General features: G+C 42.4%; 1 protein-coding gene across 1 annotated transcript in view; it reads left to right on the forward strand.

Moving 5' to 3' along the window:
• PHLPP1 (PH domain and leucine rich repeat protein phosphatase 1) overlaps positions 1-18,157 on the forward strand; it is a 162,342-nt gene that overhangs the window by 86,418 nt on the left and 57,767 nt on the right. The window contains exon 3 of the mRNA XM_032222732.1: positions 2,121-2,246. Coding sequence (XP_032078623.1) covers positions 2,121-2,246 — 126 coding nt within the window. The remainder of the gene's footprint in view (positions 1-2,120; positions 2,247-18,157) is intronic.

Raw genomic sequence — 18,157 nt, forward strand, 5'->3', positions numbered from 1 at the left:
TATGTAAAAGTCTGTTTCCCTCTTCCCTTCGGATGTGAGCCGCCCTGAGTCCCCCCAGGGAAAAGGGCGGCATACAAATAAACTTCTGAATCTGAATCTGAATCTGAAGTTGGGAACATAGATAGCATACCATTCCCCAATCAAAAAATCCTGACCTGGGCTTTCAATCAGTGGCTATTCATGGAGATATAGGCATATTCTCCATAGTGGTGGAGGTAGCATCCAGACCTGGTTGACATCATCCACTTACTGATAGGACTGAGTCTGATGATGTTGTTAAGCCACGCCTCTGTTGCTAGACAGACCCAGCTTTCGACTCAGTCCCTCAGTGAGGACAGATACGTTATTCAGTAGTTCCTACCTTATCACCTTTTAAAAGAATATATTATTGCATTTCTACCAGCTGATTTCTATCAGAATATTTGAACAGACCTAAGCCTCCGGGAGGTGGTCTTTTTCGCCTCTAGCCCTTCAGGGTGGCGATCTTTCTGTTAAAACATCAAGTGGAGGTTCCTCAGACGATTGTTCCTCTCAAATTTCTTCTCACACCTGGCTGAGCTCCATGCTTTGCCTGGAGGCACCTGACAGCCACCCCTTACAAACTCGATCAGCATGGCTTGCAGCAAGGTCACACAGACAGCGGAGGCTTTTGGAGCAGCTAGGAGAGCCGTAAACATCTCAAAGGAGCCGCAGATGTTGCAAGCGGTTTAAAATAAATCATGAAGAGCCGGTAAACTGCGCAAGTGGGGAAAAAAGCCTTGAGGGGAAGCCAGCTCGTGTTGGAGCGCCCCACTGCTCCTGTTCGAAGTAGAGCGACAATCTGTGGATCAAATTGTGGCCGCAGAGCGCCCACACAGCCCCGGGACAGTAACTGCCCCCCTCAGCCTTTGATTGTGCCACGGCAGTTTCAAAAAGGGCGCGAACCGCCATTTTGTGTCCGCTGAATAGCCTTGCCAGAACATTCAAAATGGCTACCGCGAGTAATTCTGAGCCAGGGGTAATGGCTGTTACCATGACAGAGACACAACCTTCAACACTTTCAGAGGCAGGGATTCCAGATGGCCATCAGGACCCCTCTACTTCCGCTGGCCAGAGAAGTGGGCCCATAAAACAAGCAGGAGGAATGCTAAGGGGGCTGCTAGAGCAGCCAGGATTAAGAAGGCCTCCAAAGTCACCTCCAGTTTTGAGAAGCAGAAGGACAGGGCCTTAGAGCGATTGTATAAAAAGGCCTACGCGCAACGGGGGTGATGGCTGTCACACCCGCAGAGGAGGCCTTGTCACTGGCCCCTGACCAGGAGGATCAGGAATCAATTTCAGAAGAGGGGGAAATCAGAGAGGAAGAATCTTTCCAAGGATGAAGGGATGGCACCTTGTAGAACAAGTTGGGAACATAGCAATAGCAATAGCAGTTAGACTTATATACCGCTTCATAGGGCTTTCAGCCCTCTCTAAGCGGTTTACAGAGTCAGCATTTTGCCCCCAACAACAATCCGGGTCCTCATTTTACCCACCTCGGAAGGATGGAAGGCTGAGTCAACCTTGAGCCGGTGAGATTTGAACAGCCGAACTGCAGAACTAGCAGTCAGCTGAAGTAGCCTGCAGTGCTGCATTTAACCACTGCGCCACCTCGGCTCCTTGCCCATCACTTGCATAGGCTGGTTTCCAGCAGGACACAGACTGGTACTGGTCTGTGGCCCTGGGATTGGGGACCTCCGGTGTATGCAATGAATAGGAAAAACAAAAGTGTAATTTTTGTGACAATTTGTTAAAAATGTCTGGCAGTAAAATGGATTGTTGAGAATTTTTCTAAAACTGTTTAACAATTAAATCCTATGTATCATGTATTTGAAATTATGGCCCATTATATCACTTGAAGGTTAACTGAAGACTTTACTATAACTTTCGGATTGTTTAGCCCATTGAAATGAGCTAAAATTTGAAATTTCATATTCTTTTTTATTAAATGTATACATTTCTTTCGTTATGTTGACAGCCTATTTATCCTTGCAGCTTTTTTCCCTTTAACTGTATTTTTAATTAATTAATATTTTAGAAGTTTAACTCTGTCTTAGAAGTTACATTTTTTTTTAATATATGTATTTCCATCCATCCCTCTGCAGGTAGAAGAAGTTAAAAAGCACCAGCACTGTTTAGCATTTAGCTCATCTGGACCTCAAAGCCAGAGTTACTATATCTGCTTTGACACTTTCACTGAATATTTGCGATGGCTTCGGCAAGCTTCAAAGGTAAGGTTTTATAGTTATGCAGATCGCTGGTATTTATTTGCTTATATCCTGCCTTTATTATTTTTTAAATAAACAACTCAAAGCAAGAAACGTGCCTAGCACTCCTTCCTCCTCCTATTTTTCCCACAATAACAACTCTGTGAGTTGTGTTGAGCTGAGAGAGAGAGAGAGAGAGAGAGGGATTGGCCCAAGGTCATACAGCTGGCTTTCATGCCTAAGGTGGGGTGAGAACTCAGGATTTGTTTTTGAAGAAACCAGGATGGTTGATATAGTTGGCGTTATGTGAATGCTACAATTATAAAGTGAATAGCAATAGCAATAGCAGTTAGACTTATATACCGCTTCGTAGGGCTTTCAGCCCTCTCTAAGCAGTTTACAGAGTCAGCATATTGCCCCCAACAACAATCCGGGTCCTCATTTTACCCACCTCGGAAGGATGGAAGGCTGAGTCAACCTTGAGCCGGTGAGATTAGAACTGCTGAACTGCAGATAACAGTCAGCTGAAGTGGCCTGCAGTACAGCACTCTAGCAATAGCAATAGCAATAGCAGTTAGACTTATATACCGCTTCATAGGGCTTTCAGCCCTCTCTAAGCGGTTTTACAGAGTCAGCATATTGCCCCCAACAACAATCCGGGTCCTCATTTCACCCACCTCGGAAGGATGGAAGGCTGAGTCAACCTTGAGCCGGTGAGATTAGAACTGCTGAACTGCAGATAACAGTCAGCTGAAGTGGCCTGCAGTACAGCACTCTAGCAATAGCAATAGCAATAGCAGTTAGACTTATATACCGCTTCATAGGGCTTTCAGCCCTCTCTAAGCGGTTTACAGAGTCAGCACATCGCCCCCAACAACAATCCGGGTCCTCATTTTACCCACCTCGGAAGGATGGAAGGCTGAGTCAACCCTGAGCCGGTGAGATTTGAACAGCCGAACTGCAGAACTGCAGTCAGCTGAAGCAGCCTGCAGTGCTGCATTTAACCACTGCGCCACCTCGGAATGACATGGTTATGAGCGAATGTCATGGTTGTTAAGTGGATCCATTGTTTGCTGTTGGCCAATTTTTGCCAGAAACTTGAAGTAAACACCTGTTTCTGGGAAAAGCATCATAAACCGTGGTCATGTAACACCATGCGCTGCACTCACTGGTTGCTGAGTGTCCAAAGTGCAACCACGGGGGGGGGGGTTGCGTGTGCGCGGGGCGTGCGCAACATAGGAAGTTTGAAACTGGGTTGTAAGTCCTTGTTGGGAAGAGTCTGTCATAACTTCAGACAGTCGTTAAGCAACCAGTAATAAGTCAAGGACTACCTGTGTTCAGTTCCAAGTGAAAGCTCTTCAACAGTCCAATGATATTCTCCATCTCTTTCGTTTCCTTTCCCCTCTTCATTGCCCAGAATGTATTATAACTGTGAATTGTGGATAGACTTGTATAATGCATGGTGCAGTAGTTATATGCTGTTGGGCAGGAAGCTAGGAAAGGGGAGATGCTGATTCAAATCCACCTCAGCTATGGAAGCTCACTGAGTGACTTTCATGGAGGAGGAGCCAACGTCGCAACGTTACATCGTGCGGACTCGACAGTCCGAATCCGCCGATGACACTTTTCTCCCTGGACGGTCCGACAGGACCTTAACCGTCCCGAAGAGACGGTGACTGGGAAGACATCGCAAAGTCCCTGATCGACCCAAGGGAAGCGCTTCCAACCGGTGGCAAACAGCCAGCCCCCAGGCTGACATAGTTGGAGACTGTTCCGGAAACAAAGAGAAGTGAAAGTGTTCCACTGAGTGACTTTCAACCAGTACTTCTCTCTCATATCACTCTTGCCTCACAAGTTAATTTTTGTGGGGGAAATTGGAGAAAGAAGTGCTGTGTGAATTGGTTTAAGCTCCTATGGAGAATCACACGTTAGAGATATGTGACCACATTTATTCTGGCTGTCCTTTCACTGAGGTAGCAGTTGTCTTAATTAATTGTAATATCTTGCACTGAAAAGCGAGGGAAATGGTGACATTCACAAGTATAGGGAAAAGGATTGGAAGTTGCTAATGTTTTTAAGTTCCCGATTGCACATAATTACTTGGTACCATCCTGTGCTTTCTCTTTGTTCAGCTGGGTTGGGAAATTGCCAGTGTAAGCCCATTTCATTATGTAATCCCAGCAACATCTTCTTTGCTCTGAATGCTGAAATATATAAACCTGCTAGTAGAAGCCAGTGTAGAAATAGGCAAACTTTAAAGCCGTGTTTTAAAGAAAAAAAGAACAGCAACACATTCCTTGGTATTACGGAAACGCAAATGTTTGTTAGAAATGCAGCAGATGTTTACATTGTAAACCTAAAAAGGCATATTTATTTAAGAAAAAGGTGAGACGGTAAATCACTTCAGCCCACAATAAAATTCTTGTTTTTGATTTGAAAACTTTTGAGAAAAGATTGGTCTGCTGTTAAGCATTGATTGTTGTAAAAATTTCTGAACTAGCTTTTGAAGTGTTTTGAATGGAATCTTTTCTAAGAACTTCAGAGTTCTTGGAAATTACCTATGAGTTCACGGTGAAATGAGACTGAACTCCCATTGTCAGCACATAAGTAGGATATTATATAAAGCTGTGTCCATTTCTTAGAAGGTTGATCTATTAAACAGCTCTGAATGCCTGATAATCTAGGTAATGCAATGTTGATGAATGGCCCTTGTAATATCTATCTATATATAAAAGGTAAATGCCACTCACTCATCACGAAATCTCCAGAACTCTAAAGCCAAACAAACTTGAAATTTGCCATATATTGGCTTCTAGGTGCTCGCTAAGAAAGGATATTTCTAAATGACCATCAGATCATTACTATTTCTTATACAGTAATTAACACACTTTGATGCTAAGGAGTTCTACTCCCCCTCCCCACCTGAAAAGAACTCTGTTCCAACTGCCAGTTGCCTTATATTAACATGCTCTGATGCTAAGGAGTTAGACACTCTACTCCCCTTTCCCACCTGAAAAGAACTCTGTTCCAACGGCAAGTTGCCTTATATTAACACGCTCTGATGCTAAGGAGTTAGACACTCTACTTCCCCATCCCACCTGAAAAAGAACTGTTCCAACTGCCAGTTGCCTTATATGAACATGCTCTGATTCTAAGGAGTTAGACACTCTACTCCCCTTTCCCACCTGAAAAGAACTCTGTTCCAACGGCAAGTTGCCTTATATTAACACGCTCTGATGCTAAGGAGTTAGACATTGTACTTCCCCATCTCACCTGAAAAAGAACTCTGTTCCAACTGCCAGTTGCCTCACATTCTGTTACCTCAGTCCAAACTGGCAGACGTTCCACTCCTTCACCCAGGAGCAGTTGGGGGATATTCCCTTATGTGTTTCAGTCACCAACCACCACTGTGCCAACGGCGTGAAACGAATGCTTCCTGCATAACCCGATCACATAGTTTCGTTGTGAAGCGGGGACATCCAGCTAGTCTCTATATTACTCATCCTGTTTAGCAGAGAGCCTTCAGTCACTTTCTTCATGCTGTATTCACACATAATGCTAAACCAGAATATTTTCACATGGCATTATATCCGTAACGGTAAATGAAAAAAAAAATGGGTTTATGCCTGTTGCTTGTGCTGCCTTTCAAATTAGCAAAGTTAAAATGACACTGAACTTTCATTTCTGCAAATGCATTGAACATATGCATATTTCACAGGAAAAAAAAAGAATTCACCTTCATGGTTGAAAATATTAAGATATAATTTGAGGAGAGTCCACCGAAGGATAAAATGGTTCACAGTTGGCCACGGGTGTGATGTAAAAATAATTATGCTAGATGAATAATTCATCTACCGGTAGTTCTACGAGACGAATTCTAATAAAGAAGAACAGGAAAGGAAAATAAATCAATTCCCTTGGAATAATTCTTGTTGGAATTATGGTCTTCTAAGTTTGGGAGAATTTAAAATGTTACAATTTGGTTTTTTTTTTTAAAAGCCTGCTGTTTATTAGACTAACACAAATATTACCAGTAATCAAGCTTTACTTGGGGAGAAAAACAAACCTATTTAATATACAGTAATTGAACTTCCTTTGATTCTTCCTAATTAGACATTTTAATTAGTTTGATTCTGCTAGCAAAACAAATGCTTATGATAGTGCTAAATATCAATATCATTGGATCCCTTAAATTTAGTCATTTATTTTCATTTACATAAGCAAGAACAGGTGGGGGAAACAATTTTTTTTTTTTGTTCCCAAAAGGAATAAATCCCTGGCTATTGAGGCAAAGGAGTCTTAGGATTTTGGAAAAGATCATTTCATTATAATGATTGCTTGTGAAAAACTTGGTGGTTATTGATGTTGAGAATTTTGACATTGCAGGATAAAGCATAGATCCCTGTCAATTTATAATGCTTAATATTGATTATTTTTTAAATCAAGCCACGTGATGAATTGTGAATAGCAATAGCAGTTAGACTTATATACCGCTTCATAGGGCTTTCAGCCCTCTCTAAGCGGTTTACAGAGTCAGCATATATTGCCCCCACAGTCTGGGTCCTCATTTCACCCAGATAGATAGATAGATTATAGATAGATAGATAGATAGATAGATAGATAGATAGATAGATAGATAGATAGATAGATAGCAATAGCAGTTAGACTTATATACCGCTTGATAGGGCTTTCAGCCCTCTCTAAGCGGTTTACAGAGTCAGCATATCGCCCCCACAATCTGGGTCCTCATTTCACCCAGATAGATAGATAGATAGATGATAGATAGATAGATAGATAGATAGATAGATAGATAGATAGATAGATAGATAGCAATAGCAGTTAGACTTATATACCGCTTCATAGGGCTTTCAGCCCTCTCTAAGCAGTTTACAGAGTCAGCATATTGCCCCCAACAACAATCCGGGTCCTCATTTCACCCACCTCGGAAGGATGGAAGGCTGAGTCAACCTTGAGCCGGTGAGATTAGAACAGCCGAACTGCAGAACTGCAGTCAGCTGAAGTAGCCTGCAGTGCTGCATTTAACCACTGCGCCACCTCGGCTCTTACTCGAAGCTTACTTGTTGAAGCTGCCAAAGTTAATGTGACTGGTTAGTGTTCAATAGAGCAGTGTTTTTCAACCTTGGCAACTTGAAGATGTCCGGACTGCGAATGCTGGCTGGGGAATTCTGGGAGTTGAAGTCCGGACATCTTCAAGTTGCCAAGGTTGAGAAACACTGCAATAGAGTATAGAATTTGGACATCATATTAAACGGATTAACTACACTTAGAAAGGAAATGTCTCAGACAAGTTAGAAGAAGGGAGTAGTTATGTAATACTTTGCTTATTCTTCTCTTGAGAATATTAATATACATAGAATGAAGCTCACACCATTGTACCCAAGTTCTACAAAGGCAGAATAAGATACAGTCCGCGGCAATTTGATTGTCCTCTGTTAACCATACAAGACAGCATAAATTGTGCAGAATTCCAAGTATTGCCACTTGAACAATTATTCACTTACTTGAAAAGACGGGGATTAGATGGCTGCTCCCCATACAGATACCACATATTTACATGCATAGCTTGTTGCAGGCTGTCCATTGAGAATGCAAGGGGAAGAAGTACAGAATAGCAGGCATTGTGGAATACTTTTATGCCAAGCATTCTATGCTGGGAGTCTTCTTGGAGAGCTATTCAAAAAAAAAAAAATCTCCTTTTTATATGCTCAAGAGTTTCTTTTTTGTGCAAGGTTTTAAGGGCAAAGTTGGGTGCACAACTAGAGGATTGTCTGGCCCTTACGAACCTTTCTATGCCCCCCGGATTATCCTGCGGACAAAGTTTTAATCTTGTTAAAAATAAATTGTTCCATAATGGACCAGCTCGGAATTATCATGTGAGATTTCTGAGCAGAGCTAGACCTAATTTCTCTGGTAGTATTTGTGTTTTTTTAAAAAAATCCCTACTGTTAATCCATACTTGCTTTCTAGAAATGTCCGAATGGGGATACGGTTAAAGCTTTGTTTTTGCCAGGACACTATAGTGGTTTTAAAAAAGGGTAAATATTGGAAAACTGCATTCAAGAGTTCATATTAGCAAATCACCTCCACTCGACCGATTAGATCCCACAGATTAGGCCTCCTCCGAATTCCATCCGCCGGCCAGTGTTGACTGGCGACTACCCGGAGGAGAGCCTTCTTTGTGGCTGCTCCGACCCTATGGAACGAACTCCCCGTGGAGATTCGAACCCTCACCACCCTCCAGGCCTTCCGCAAAGCCCTTAAAACCTGGCTGTTCCGACAGGCCTGGGGCTAAAGAACCGTTGCCCCCGTTCTCGAATGGTATGACTGCTGTGTGTTTTAAACCATGTATTGTTTTGTGTCGTTTAAATTCTTGTTTGTATCCCCCCCTTCCCTGGTTTGAGTTGTGAGCCGCCCTGAGTCCCCTTCGGGGGGAAAAGGGCGGCATATAAATAAAATCAACATTCAACATTCAACATTCAATTGTTCCATAATGGACCAGCTCGGAATTATCATGTGAGATTTCTGAGTAGAGCTAGACCTAATTTCTCTGGTAGTATTTGTGTTTGTTTTTTTAAATCCCTACTGTTATCCATACTTGCTTTCTAGAAATGTCCGAATGGGGATACGGTTAAAGCTTTGTTTTTGCCAGGACACTATAGTGGTTTTAAAAAAGGGTAAATATTGGAAAACTGCATTCAAGAGTTCATACTAGCAAATGAGCAAGTCTGAATTAATCTCATCTTTCAGCTAGATTTTAGATGTCATACTTACATTGCATTATTTCTTTCCCTAACTTCTTTTTATTGAAAAATAATGCCGATAATATAATTTGCCTGGCTTTTCAATGGAGTTGCTTATTTATTCTCTGAAGAAAAAAGTGTGAAGTGATGAGGAGTGTGTTCTGCCATCAGCTTCACAGGTCTGGGTTACTACTATACCGTAGCTATTCCTTTTCCCTCCCAATTCTGGCACAGATGTTGTAGACTTTAAAATTGGGAAACCCGCCATGATAATTAACATTTAGAATACTAACTGGCTACCTGTCTCTGATGTCTATCTGTATCAGTTCTATCTATCTAAATTGGATTTATGTAGAACAGCTCTACGGATGCGGAGCACATTAAACAAATGAATGTGTGCGTTTTAAAAGATTCATAAGGCAACTGTGGCTAGGAGAATAGAATAGAATAGAATTTTATTATTCTATGCCGCCCTTCTCCGGGAGGACTCAGGGCGGCGAACAATTCAAGGGGGAAAAAGGGGAACATAAAAAGACAAAATACAAATAATAAAAGTAGACAACAGTCGCACAACCATACATGTCGAGAGGGGAGAGAACTCATCACCCCCAGGCCTGCCGGCAAAGCCAGGTTTTGACGGCTTTTCGGAAGGCCTGGAGAGAGGTGAGGGTCCGAATCCCTGCGGGGAGTTCGTTCCAGAGGGCCGGAGCTGCCACAGAGAAGGCTCTCCCCCGGGTAATAGCCAGGTGGCATTGGCTGGTAGATGGCACCCGGAGGAGGCCAACCCTGTGAGATCTAATGGGTCTGTGGGAGAACCTTTGCATAGGTCCATCTTCTGCTCCAACCCCAAATTCGAGAAGGATGGCACACGCTGAACATTAGACAAGTTATCAAGATCCCCCTGAGCAGACAGGGGAATTCTGAGTCTCAGCCTCCTGGTGAAGAGGTTGAAGCTGTCAAGCCTGAATACTAAGAGCCATAGATAAGTGTTCCGACCCCTTCTTCCGTCCAGTAACGAATGCCGAGACAAGCTTAACTGGAATGTACTTTAATAGCAAGAAACCAAGACCTCGGTGGCTGAAAGCCAAGCATAACAAACAGATAAGGACCTTGGCAGCAACTCAGACAAACTCAGGCAGCAATAAACACAGATAAGGCTTGGCAGCAATCCAGCCTGCCAAGCTCACAGTAATGTCCTCCAGCATTCAATCCTGCGTTGACTTCTGCAAAGAGGGGCGTGTGCACAGGTAGCTTTTTATAGTCTGGAGAGGAGCCTAATGACCACCAGCTGAGTGCAATTACCTCCTGTACTTGCGCAACTGTTGCTGACGCCTATTAGCTCTTCGGTGCCGGGCATCCAGGAACAACTCACTACTGGCCTCCGGCTCACTCTCCCTTGTCTCCTCCCCACTGGTCCAAGGCTCAGGCGCCACCTGGTGGCCAACCAGCCTCTCTGCGCCCTGCTCGGAGTCGGAACCCTGTCCAGGGTCCTCCACATCCTCCAGAGCCGACTCATAAGGCCCCTCGCTGTCGGAGTCTGGTGGCAGCTCCAACGGCTCCTGCTGGGCCACAACAGATAAGATACAACCTTTTGTCAGAAGACAGTCCAGCTGCTTTCCACATCCATGTCAAGAAATAAACAGCAAGAAGTCCATTGCCTTTTTAGGACAGGTGAAAGAGACCTACATTTTAACAGCTAGGGACTGTTATATATAACAGGTTGAATTTCTTGTTTCTGCCACTCAGCTTATCTGATGTGTTACTAGCACTTCTTGTGTCTATAGTTAAGCACATTTCTCTCAGTTCTTCCACTGCTAGATTCTGGGCTAATAGTAAAAAAAATTTTACTACCGGTTCTGTGGGCATTCGCTGGCTGGGGAATTCTGGGAGTTGAAGTCCAGACATCTTCAAGTTGCCAAGGTTGAGAAACACTGTTCTAGAAGAAGGTAGTAGATTAAAAAGAGGTCCAAAGCAAGGATATGGCTCCCCAATATGGAACCCCCCACCTCAAAATGGTAGCTCGGATTTCCTGTTCTTCATCTCAGAATAGTACAAATGAAAAAGTGCATTGGTTAGAATATTCACCTGGTTTAAAAGATGCCTTGGGTTTTCTGACCTTTTTTTTTAAAAAAAAAAACCCTCTTGTTTTTGAATCACTCCTCTTTGCTGTTTTAATTGGGGCAGTAATCATGCAATCATGCAAATCCCGTATCATTTTGTGATACGGGATTTCTTTATGCATTAGAAGCAATGCCATTATAAAATTTGAAGGACCAGTTTTGCTTTCATGCTTCAGTTGAACCTAAGTTACCTGTTGTTTTCCTGTGGGCGATCTTTTTTTGCCACCTTAAAACATCGCTTGAAAGGTGTCACAGTGTGAGTGGCAATTAAGGCCGTCGCTGAGATCCTGGATGTCTATCAGATTTATGTCTCTCTAAACTGAGAATCCTATCGCCAAGTTCAAATTTAGTTTAGCTGTCTGCGCATAGACTTATGCATGTGTCTGCTCCCGTATGGTTTTACGTTTGATTCTTAAACTGGTGACATCTAAACTAAGAAAGAGTGGATTAGTAGATGGAGTGAATTCCTACAAACTCTTAAGAATGGAGCCCCTGGAGAGAAATGATCGGATTTGCAATTAAACAATATTTGGAAGGCTTCAAATTCCATACCTAGTTAAAATATGCTGCTCTGAAAAGTGGCTCAGAACACAGCGGCTTCAGACATCAAAGGAAGACATGAGGAGCCGAGGTGGTTAAATGCAGCACTGCCGGCTACTTCAGCTGACTGCAGTTCTGCAGTTCAGCGGTTCAAATCTCACCGGCTCAAGGTTGACTCAGCCTTCCATCCTTCCGAGGTGGGTAAAATGAGGACCCGGATTGTTGTTGGGGGCGATATGCTGACTCTGTAAACCGCTTAGAGAAGGCTGAAAGCCCTATGAAGCGGTATATAAGTCTAACTGCTATTGCTATTGCTAAGACTGGTTTAAAAAAAAAAAAAAGAATTAAGGCAGCTTTCTATAAATCTAATGTATAAGACAATGGGGGAAGAAACTGAGCCATCCCAAAATCCCACAGACAATCCATGTTTTTTGTTTATTTTATTTTATCTTTTATTGTTCTCCGAAATACAGGATGGCATACAAGGCTGTTGAGACTGTGAAGCTTGAGACCATGGAGAAGTTGTAGAAAGGTCAACTTGTGTCTCTGACCTGTAATATCTAACATTATTATCTAGATTAGGCCTTTCTAGTTTAGAGACTCCCCCCCCCCCCCCAGTGTCCTGGGATCATTTTATTTATTTATTTTTTATTATAAGAATTTATTTATTTTTTTTGTTCATAGACAACACATACCCACAACAATGAAAAAAAAAAAACCATCATCACATATAGCATGTCGTTTGGTTACAAGTGTTTTAACATTTATCATTCTTATACATTTATTATTTCATTTAATAGGTTATAATATACAGTTTGGGTTGCTTTGTTTACCATCCCTTCCTCCTGTTATAACACCACCTTATTTTCCCTTTCTTTTCTCCCTTCCTCCCTTCTCTACTTTCTTCCTTCCTCCTCTCCTTCCCCTTCCTTCTTCCTGTACCTTTCTCCTACTCCTGCTCTTCCTCTTCCCCTTCCTACCCTCTCTCCTCCTCTTTCTCTCCTTTCCATCCTCCTCTCCTTACCTCTTTCTTTCCACCCTCTCTCCCTTCTCTACTTTCTTCCTTCCTCCTCTCCTTCCCCTTCCTTCTTCCCGTACCTTTCTCCTACTCCTACGCTTCCTCTTTCCCTTCCTACCCTCTCTCCTTCCTTTTCTCACCCTTCCATCCTCCTATCCTTTCCCTTTCCTTTCTCCCACCCTCCCTTCTCTACTTTCCTCCTTCCTCCTCTCCTTCCCCTTCCTTCTTCCCTTATCTCTCCTTTGCTCCTACTCTTCCTCTTTCCCTTCCTACCCTCTCTCCTTCCTCTTCTCTCCCTTCCACCTTCCTTTCCTAGTTTAGAGACTTGAAGGCCGTGATTGCTGGTGTTTTCTGGCCCTGCTTCGGAATAAGCAAACCGAAAACAATTTTAACTGGCTCTGAGTTATTAAGCGTTGCAAAGGAATGAACTCTTGTTTGCTCTCCCTGGGTGTTGGCTTGAGAAGCAATTAGCGTTTTCAGGGCCCCGTTTTTTCTTCTTCTTTCTGTCCCGTTTAGATGCCGTGCTTGATTGCTTCTTCATTTGAGGTTTCAGAAAGCCACGGCAATAAAAATGTCACGTTAACAGTGTGGCTTTGTTTGTTTTACGGAATGGAATAACTGGAAATTTTTTAATCTTTTGAGGATGGACACTGATGGATGGAATGGCGATTCCTTTTCATTCTCCTAGGACATACTCACCTGGTTAGGGTTAATCACATAACTGAACATTCAACTTATTCAAAATAGGATTTTGAAGGGAAAAAAAAACAGTTGTGTATAATGTACAGGTGGTCCTCGACTTACAACAGTTCACGTAGTGACTGTTCAAAGTTACAGCAGCACTGGAAAAAGTGACTTACGGCAGTTTTTTCACATGGACACCTGTTGTGACTCAGCAGCAGTCTACTGTGAGTCTTTTCGGAATGCAAGATTAACGATGCAGCTGGGGCTCGTTAGTGGGGTTTTGGAGATAAAAGGACGGATGCTGCCACGCCCTAGTTGCAGGAATCAACGTTCCTTCATGCGTTCCTTGGTTCGTACAGCATTGCTTGATACACTTGGATAAGTGCTTTGTGTTTTCTGTAACCCTGATTCAAGGCTACACTTCGAGAAGTGCATTGCTTGTAAGAGTTGTTTTGTTTTTCATTCTGTTATCTGGTCAGAGACTGTATTTATGTTATTTTTGGGCTCGAAGCCAGTCTGAGCCGAGAACTGATAAAGAAAGTTCCTTTAAGTTTGTCTGCTTGCCGTTTGTTAACAAGCCGTGAAGGGGGGACAGAACAGACACCCTTCGTAGCAGCTTAACGATCATGTGATCAAAACTCAGATGCTTGGCAATTGGTTCATACTTATGACTGTTTCTGTGCCCCAAGGCCACGTGACCCCCCCTTTTGCAGTCTTCTGACCTTTAAAGTCAACGAGGAAGCCAGTTTCACTTAATAATCGTGTTACTAACTTATGAATTGCAGTGATTCACTTAACAAGCGGGGCAAAAAAGGTTGTAAAATGGGGCAAAATTCACTTAACAACATAAATGTTGGGCTCACTTGTGGTTGTAAGTCAAGGACTACCTGTATACTGTATATGCAGTCCTCCATTGGACTTATATATCTGTCCAAGGTTTCTGGATTCATCAGCTTTAGTGAGAAAACAATTCCCTCCAATGTTGTGAATTTCCATTCCTTTGTCAGCCAATCCAGGTAGTCCTCGACTTGTGACCACAATTGAGCCAAACATTTCTGCTGCTAAGTGACACATTTGTTAAATGGGTTTTGCCCCGTTGTACCACCTTCCTTGCCAGAGCTGTGAATCATTGCCGTTGTTAAGTTTATAACACGGTTGTTAAGGGAACGTGACTTCCCCATTGATATCAGAATGTCGCAAAAGGGGAATCCTATAACCCCAAGACATTGCAACCGTCATAAATATGAGTCAGTTGCCAAGGGTCTGAATTTTTGATCACATGGCGCTATGGGGATGCTGCGATGGTCATAAGTGTGAAAAATGGCCATAAGTCACTGTTTCGGTTGCCACTGTAACTTTGAACAGTCACGAAGTGAACTTTTGTAAATTGAGGACTTACCTGTAATGCAGGTGTGGTTTTGTACAAAACTGGCAGGTGTAGGATTGAGCCTTCAAGTACTTCCCTTTTATAGTAAGGCAGAAGTGACCTTTAGCGACTCTAGAACTGTTAGTACTGATCACAAGCAAAATGTAGCTGTAAGTTGGAAGTTTATCAGCAGAATAAAAATATTTCAAATATTTGGGTGTTACCTTCCAATCATCTTTGTCCGAGAAGAAACAGATGAAAGGTGCTTCTGTTTGGACCCATAAAACTGCCGGTGCAATTTTTATGATTCATCAGCAGTGGCAACAGTAATGTCGCCCTGGTGTCCCTAAATGTATTTAAAGCAATAGCAACAGCAGTTAGACTTATATACCGCTTCATAGGGCTTCCATCCCACTCTAAGCAGTTTACAGAGTCAGCATATCGCCCCCAACAACAATCCGGGTCCTCATTTTACCCACCTCGGAAGGATGGAAGCCTGAGTCAACCTTGAGTCGGTGAAATAGCAACAGCAGTTAGACTTATATACCGCTTCATAGGGCTTTCAGCCCTCTCTAAGCAGTTTACAGAGTCAGCATATCGCCCCCAACAACAATCCGGGTCCTCATTTTACCCACCTCGGAAGGATGGAAGCCTGAGTCAACCTTGAGTCGGTGAAATAGCAACAGCAGTTAGACTTATATACCGCTTCATAGGGCTTTCAGCCCTCTCTAAGCAGTTTACAGAGTCAGCATATCGCCCCCAACAACAATCCGGGTCCTCATTTTACCCACCTCGGAAGGATGGAAGGCTGAGTCAACCTTGAGCCGGTGAGATTAGAACTGCCGAACTGCAGTTAGCAGTCAGCTGAAGTGGCCTGCAGTGCTGCACCCCTAACCACTGCGCCACCTCGGCTCTATTGCTGAATGAGTGTTGCTAAGTAGCGACAACCTGTATTTCCATTAGGTTTTTAGCGGGGGCCTTGTGGCGTAGCTTTGATTTACTAATCTATCTCTATCACTCAGAGTCAATGCTAGGATTCAGCTTTTAAAACTGCCTTCTTTAAACAAATATTGCACCGAAGTTATATTTTTTTCAGTTTAGTAACATTAATTACAGTGCATTGATTATGGCTATTAATTATTTAGTGGTAGTGGCAATACTAATAAAATTTGAGCCAGAAAATACATTGTACTGTACAGCAGTGTTTCTCAACCTTGGCCACTTGAAGATGTCTGGAATTAAACTCCCAGAATTCCCCAGCCAGCATTTGCTGGCTGGGGAATTCTGGGAGTTGAAGTCCAGACATCTTCAAGTGGCCAAGGTTGAGAAACACTGCTGTACAGAACCTGTGCAGTAAGCAACAAACGAAGCTAAATTCACCCAGAGTTAAGTCCAATTCAAAAGGTGTTGTGAATCACCACATCGTGTCCTGAGGTTAGAAATTCCTTCTTAATTTTATGTTATTAAAAGATCATTCTTAGATTGTTGCCAAAGGCATATTATCCTTGATTGTTTCCTTTGGGGGAAAAAGAAAAAAAGACTGCAGCCTGATGTTTATGTCTAATATAAACTACATTATCAAGTTCAAGAAAGCTTTTATTTAATTTTAAGCATATTTAATTTAATTTATTAGATTTATAGGCCGCCCAATCCCGAAGGACTCCTATTTCTCTTACATGTTCTCACATACAGACATGCACATATAGGCCATTGTTTGACAGAATGATAAAAACTGAGAGTGAAGGATAATTTTAAAAAACCCAATGCAATCATAACATTTGGCTAATTAATGTTAGATAGTCCGTGAACTTATAAAGCCCCATTCATTTGTTTTAGATACCCAAGAGACCTCAAGTTCTGTAAGTTATCCTCACACTCACCCCGCCATTTTCACATGCAGCTGAAAAAATTATTTACCCCCAGGGGGAATGGATGGATGGATGGATGGATGGATGGATGAATGAATGAATGGGCGGACAGACGACAGACAAAAAATTCTGAATATTGTATAAATCACCTTTGGTCCTCCATGCCACACTGGGTTACCTTTCTAGTTTTTTCCTCTTTTCCTCCTAGTGTGAACACAACTTAGTGAACATTATCATGCTGCAGCTAAAACATACTTGCCGTTGATTAATTATATGCCCACTAAATCATTTTCAACTCCTAGCAACCATTTTTAGCAGTTTTGAGCATTTACAAAATTCCCCCCCCAGCCATTTGGATAGCTTTCAATGATTATTGTGTGTCCTCTGTAATAAATTATGTATATTCAGCTTTTAGTTAAGTGATAGAGGATTGAACCAAGTAACAAAGTTGGAGACCATAATAAATCAGATTAATTATGTTCCCTTGGTGCCCCCATGGAAGCGTCTGTTACACTTATTAGTGGTATTTGCTGTAGAGAAACATCCAGTCCCCAGGCAATGATGCTGAATCTTCTCTCTCTATTTTAGTTTACCTTTTATTAGCCTCTCATTAACTGAGTTGGAAATAAACTAATGAAACTCCTAGTATGATAGTTAATCATCTTCTCCATGTTTTAATGTATTTCATGTGTTTCGGGAAATCATACCTAAGCTCTCTTTTGTAGGATTGATTTCTTTTACTCTTTCACTGCTGTCTAAACCTCTTGGTCTTTGGAGTCACTTTGGATAGCAAGATGGGCAGCATATAAATTTATTTATTTATTTATTTATTAGACTTATATACCGCTTCATAGGGCTTTCAGCCCTCTCTAAGCGGTTTACAATTTTTTTTAGCAAATTGAGTCAGCAACTTGCCCCCACAGTCTGGGTCCTCATTTCACCCACCTCGGAAGGATGGAAGGCTGAGTCAACCTTGAGCCGGTGAGATTTGAACTGCTGAACTGCAGATCACAGTCAGCTGAAGTGGCCTGGAGTACTGCACCCCTAACCACTGCGCCACCTCAGCTCTTAACAACAACAACAATAACAGCTTATATCCTCTGACATTACCTTAACAGTTCCTAGGTCCTTGGTTAGGACTCGAGCTGTTGAGCTACCAGCCAGCCCCAAAGGCTGTGAATCTCACCAAAGATTATCATCATCAACATCATCATCATCATCATATCAATCAGTCAATCAATGAAATCAAATCTTCCCCCATCCCTTTAGATTTTATTAGTAGTTAGAACTTAGTTAAATAGTACAGGTATCGTGTTTTCCTGAAAATAAGTGGGTCTTATTTTCTTTTGACGTTTGAAATAAGCGCTTGGCCTTATTTTCGGGGAGGTCCTTTTTGAGGTGCAGGAGGCGATGAGCGTGGTCACCTCATGGCTGCTGTTGTGTTGGAATATTTTCGGGGAGGGCTTATTTTAGCGCATACGATCAAAAGCCTGATTGGGTTTACTATCCAAAGAGGTCTTATTTTCAGGGGAACAGTTCCCAACTTAAAACCATGTATATAGTGACCATTTGAAGTTA

Source organism: Thamnophis elegans, chromosome 8 (assembly GCF_009769535.1).
Source record: "Thamnophis elegans isolate rThaEle1 chromosome 8, rThaEle1.pri, whole genome shotgun sequence".
Lineage (NCBI taxonomy): Eukaryota > Metazoa > Chordata > Lepidosauria > Squamata > Colubridae > Thamnophis > Thamnophis elegans.